The sequence below is a fragment of the Cajanus cajan genome, chromosome 1 (genome assembly GCF_000230855.2).
Source record: "Cajanus cajan strain Asha chromosome 1, NIPB_CcT2T_4, whole genome shotgun sequence".
NCBI classification, from domain to species: Eukaryota; Viridiplantae; Streptophyta; class Magnoliopsida; order Fabales; family Fabaceae; genus Cajanus; species Cajanus cajan.
This window is the reverse complement of record NC_138517.1, coordinates 37,930,576-37,933,729: the sequence shown is the minus strand read 5'-3', so window position 1 is coordinate 37,933,729 and position 3,154 is coordinate 37,930,576. Positions and strand designations below refer to the sequence as shown.

Here is a 3,154-nt window from a genome sequence, read left to right as displayed (position 1 = left end):
CCATTCTCGTGACAGGAGAAAATACTTCATCATAGTCAATTCCTTTCTTTTGTCTATAGCCCTTCACAACAAGCCGAGCTTTATAACGCTCAACCTCTCCCTCAACATTCATCTTCTTTTTGTACACCCATTTTACTCCAATGGGTCGAGCTCCTTCAGGAAGGTTGGTCAGTTCCCAAGTTTTGTTACGTTCAATCGCCCCAAACTCCTCATCCATGGCTGTGCTCCACTTCTCATCTTGGACAGCTTTCTCAAAACTCAAGTCTTCAGTGTCGGCCAGAAGACATACAACATGAACTTCACTTGTAGTGTCATATATTTCCTGCAGACTTCTCATCTTGGGTTGTTGTGGCTCGGATTCTTCATCTGAGAACTCGGTGGTAGTTGTTATTGAAGGCACAACAATGTCTGAGCTAGTTTCTATTTCAGCCGAGTTACTCCAACACCATTGCTTTGTTTCCTCCACGTGAACATCTCGGCTCACCACCACCTTTTTGTTATCAGGATCAAACAACTTGTATACTTTGGATTTTTCATCATATCCAATAAATATGTACTTCTTACTCCGATCTTCTAATTTTGTCCTGTGCTGTCTTGGTACTTGCCCATAGGCCATGCTACCGAACACCCTCAGATGAGAGACACTCGGCTTCATGCCACTCTAGATCTCCTGAGGCGTCTTTTCTCCTAGCTTTGCATGTGGACATCTATTTTGCACATAGACTGCACACTGCATCACCTCTGCCCAAAACTTCTTCGGCATATTCTTCCCTTTTAACATAGATCGAACCATATCAAGAATAGTTCGGTTCTTTCGTTCCGCTACACCGTTTTGCTGCGGAAAATATGGGGCAGTCAAGAAACGCTTGATCCCATGTTCCTCGCAGTATTTGTTGAACTCAACAGAAGTGAATTCACCTCTTCTGTCAGATCGGACTGCTTTGATGACTTTACTTGTTTCTTTCCCCACCATCACTTTGAATTTCTTGAAAGTTTCAAACACTTCTAACTTCTCCTTCAAAAAATAAACCCACGTCTTTCTTGAGAAATCATCAATGAAAGAGACGAAATATTTCTTACCACTGAATGATTCTGGAGTTATTGGCCCACACAAATCAGTATGGATCAGTCCGAGTTGCTCCTTTGCTCGGTACTCAGAACTCCTTGGGAAAGAAGTCCTCGCTTGCTTCCCGATCACACATTCTTCACAGAACCTCTTTTCAAATTCCATTTTACGCAGTCCAAACACCATCTCCTTTTTCACCTGCTCGGCCAATCCCCCAAAGTGAAGATGACCAAACCGTAGATGCCACTTCATGGCCTCATCCTCCAAATCAAGTTGCATGCATTTATCTTGAACTATTTTCAGCTGAATTTTGTACATGCGATTTTTCTTCATTTCTACTTGGGCAATGAGTCTTCCGAGTTTATCCTTCAGTTGTAGTTCTCGGTCCTTCATCAGAACCGAGTACCCTTTCTCCATTAACTATCCCATGCTCAGTATGTTGCTTTTGAGATCAGGTACGTAGTATACATCTCTGATCTCTCCGATTTTCCCATTTCTCTGTTGATACCAGATCGTTCCTCGGCCTTTGACGGCTACTTTTGATGCATTGCCGAAAGAAACAGATCCGAACTCCTCCTTTGAAAGTGTTTTGAATAAACGCTTGTCACCACACATGTGGTTACTTGCGCCGGTGTCCAAGTACCAAATTGATTTATCAGAACAGCTCGGTTTGATCTCGGAAGAACAGCTCAGTTTGATCTCGGTTTCTGAAATGGTTGTCACCAGCAGCAATCCTTCATCTTCTTCCTCGGCAAGGAAATTCGTTGGTTCCTCCTTTTTCTTCTCGGACCTACAATCTTTGGAAATATGACCCAGATTTCCACAATTGTAGCATTTTATCGAGTAACAATCCTTGGCAACATGTCCATACTTCCCACAGTTATAACATTCAATATTGTTATTTATGTTTGATCGGCCACCCCAGGTCTGACCTCGGCCTCCCCGAGCCTGACCTCGGCCACGCCGAGCCTGTTGGCTGACATGCTCATTATCTCGTCCTCCTCTTCCTCGGCCACCTAGGCCTCTGCCTCTTCCTCGGCCTCTAGTACTCTGAGCATAGAGCACCTTTTCCTCCTTTATTGTCGCCTTCGCCTGGAGAGATTGTTCAAGGGATTCCCCCTTATTTTTCTTTCTTCTCTGCTCATGCGCCTCCAAGGACCCAGCAAGCTCTTCGACAGTGAGCGTTGACAAGTCCTTGGACTCTTCGATTGCACACACTATATTCTTGAAGTCATATGTCAATGACCTTAAGATCTTCTCCACAACTCGGCTTGAGATTCTCTCCATTCCGATTCAGTTTGTTCACCACGGTTTCCACCCGAGTAATGAACTCGGATACTCCTTCGGACTCCTTCATTCTCATGTTTTCCAGTTCGCCCCTAAGGGTTTGAAGCCAAACTTGCTTCACGCATTCATCTCCCTTCTTTGCCTTCTCGAGTATATCCCATGCCTCTTTTGAAGATTTAACATTAGCTATCTTCTCAAAACCCGACTCGTCAACAACTCGGTACAGCAAATACAGTGCTGCCTTGTCCTTTGCTCGGACAACCTTCAATGAATTCAGTTGGGCATTTGAATACCCCTCAGTGGTCACCGGTTCCTCGTGCCCATTCTCAACCACATCCCAGTTATCTTGGGAGCCGAGAAGGGCCTTCATCTCCACCTTCCAGTTGTCGTAGTTGACATCTTTAGTCAACTTGGGTAGTGGAATGCCATTAGTTAAACCTTCCATCTCTTTTGAGTGTATACGCTCCACTCACACACCTCACAAGACTTTTTGACACTTTTCTCTTGGGCTGGGTACACCGCAACACTTTTGCAGGTCCGCTCACACACTCACCTCACGCACACAAGCTCTGATGCCAATTTGTTAATCACAAATAAGACATAAAATTGGGAGCAAATAAACTCTCTGTATTCTCATTCCTCTTTCAAGTGAAATGTTACATTTATTTATAGCAGAAAAGAAAAAAAAACGTTTGCATCTTCATATGCCACCCATAATTAAAATCATTAATATTACTCTAGGAATACCAAGCAAAATAAAACTCCTAATTTAAGTTTTATAACAAAAAATAGATCCGTCTA

The 3,154-nt window shown here is 43.5% G+C and overlaps 1 protein-coding gene across 1 annotated transcript; it reads right to left on the bottom strand.

The window, feature by feature from the left end:
* Positions 1-1,486: 1,486 nt before the first annotated feature.
* LOC145954465 (uncharacterized) lies at positions 1,487-2,798 on the bottom strand. Its single transcript, XM_083068712.1, has 2 exons — positions 2,313-2,798; positions 1,487-1,936 (listed from the first exon to the last, which is right to left on the bottom strand). Exons 1-2 carry the CDS (start codon positions 2,796-2,798, stop codon positions 1,487-1,489), a joined length of 936 nt encoding a protein of 311 aa, XP_082924838.1.
* Positions 2,799-3,154: the final 356 nt, after the last annotated feature.

What these genes read in the sequence shown, in the direction of transcription:
- LOC145954465 (XM_083068712.1), bottom strand. Translation starts at nt 2,798, where the DNA reads ATGGAAGGTTTAACTAATGGCATTCCACTACCCAAGTTGACTAAAGAT. An exon ending in GTTGTGGAGAAGATCTTAAG is followed by an intron (nt 1,937 to 2,312) that starts GTCATTGACATA and finishes AACTGTGGGAAG; the next exon opens with TATGGACATGTTGCCAAGGA.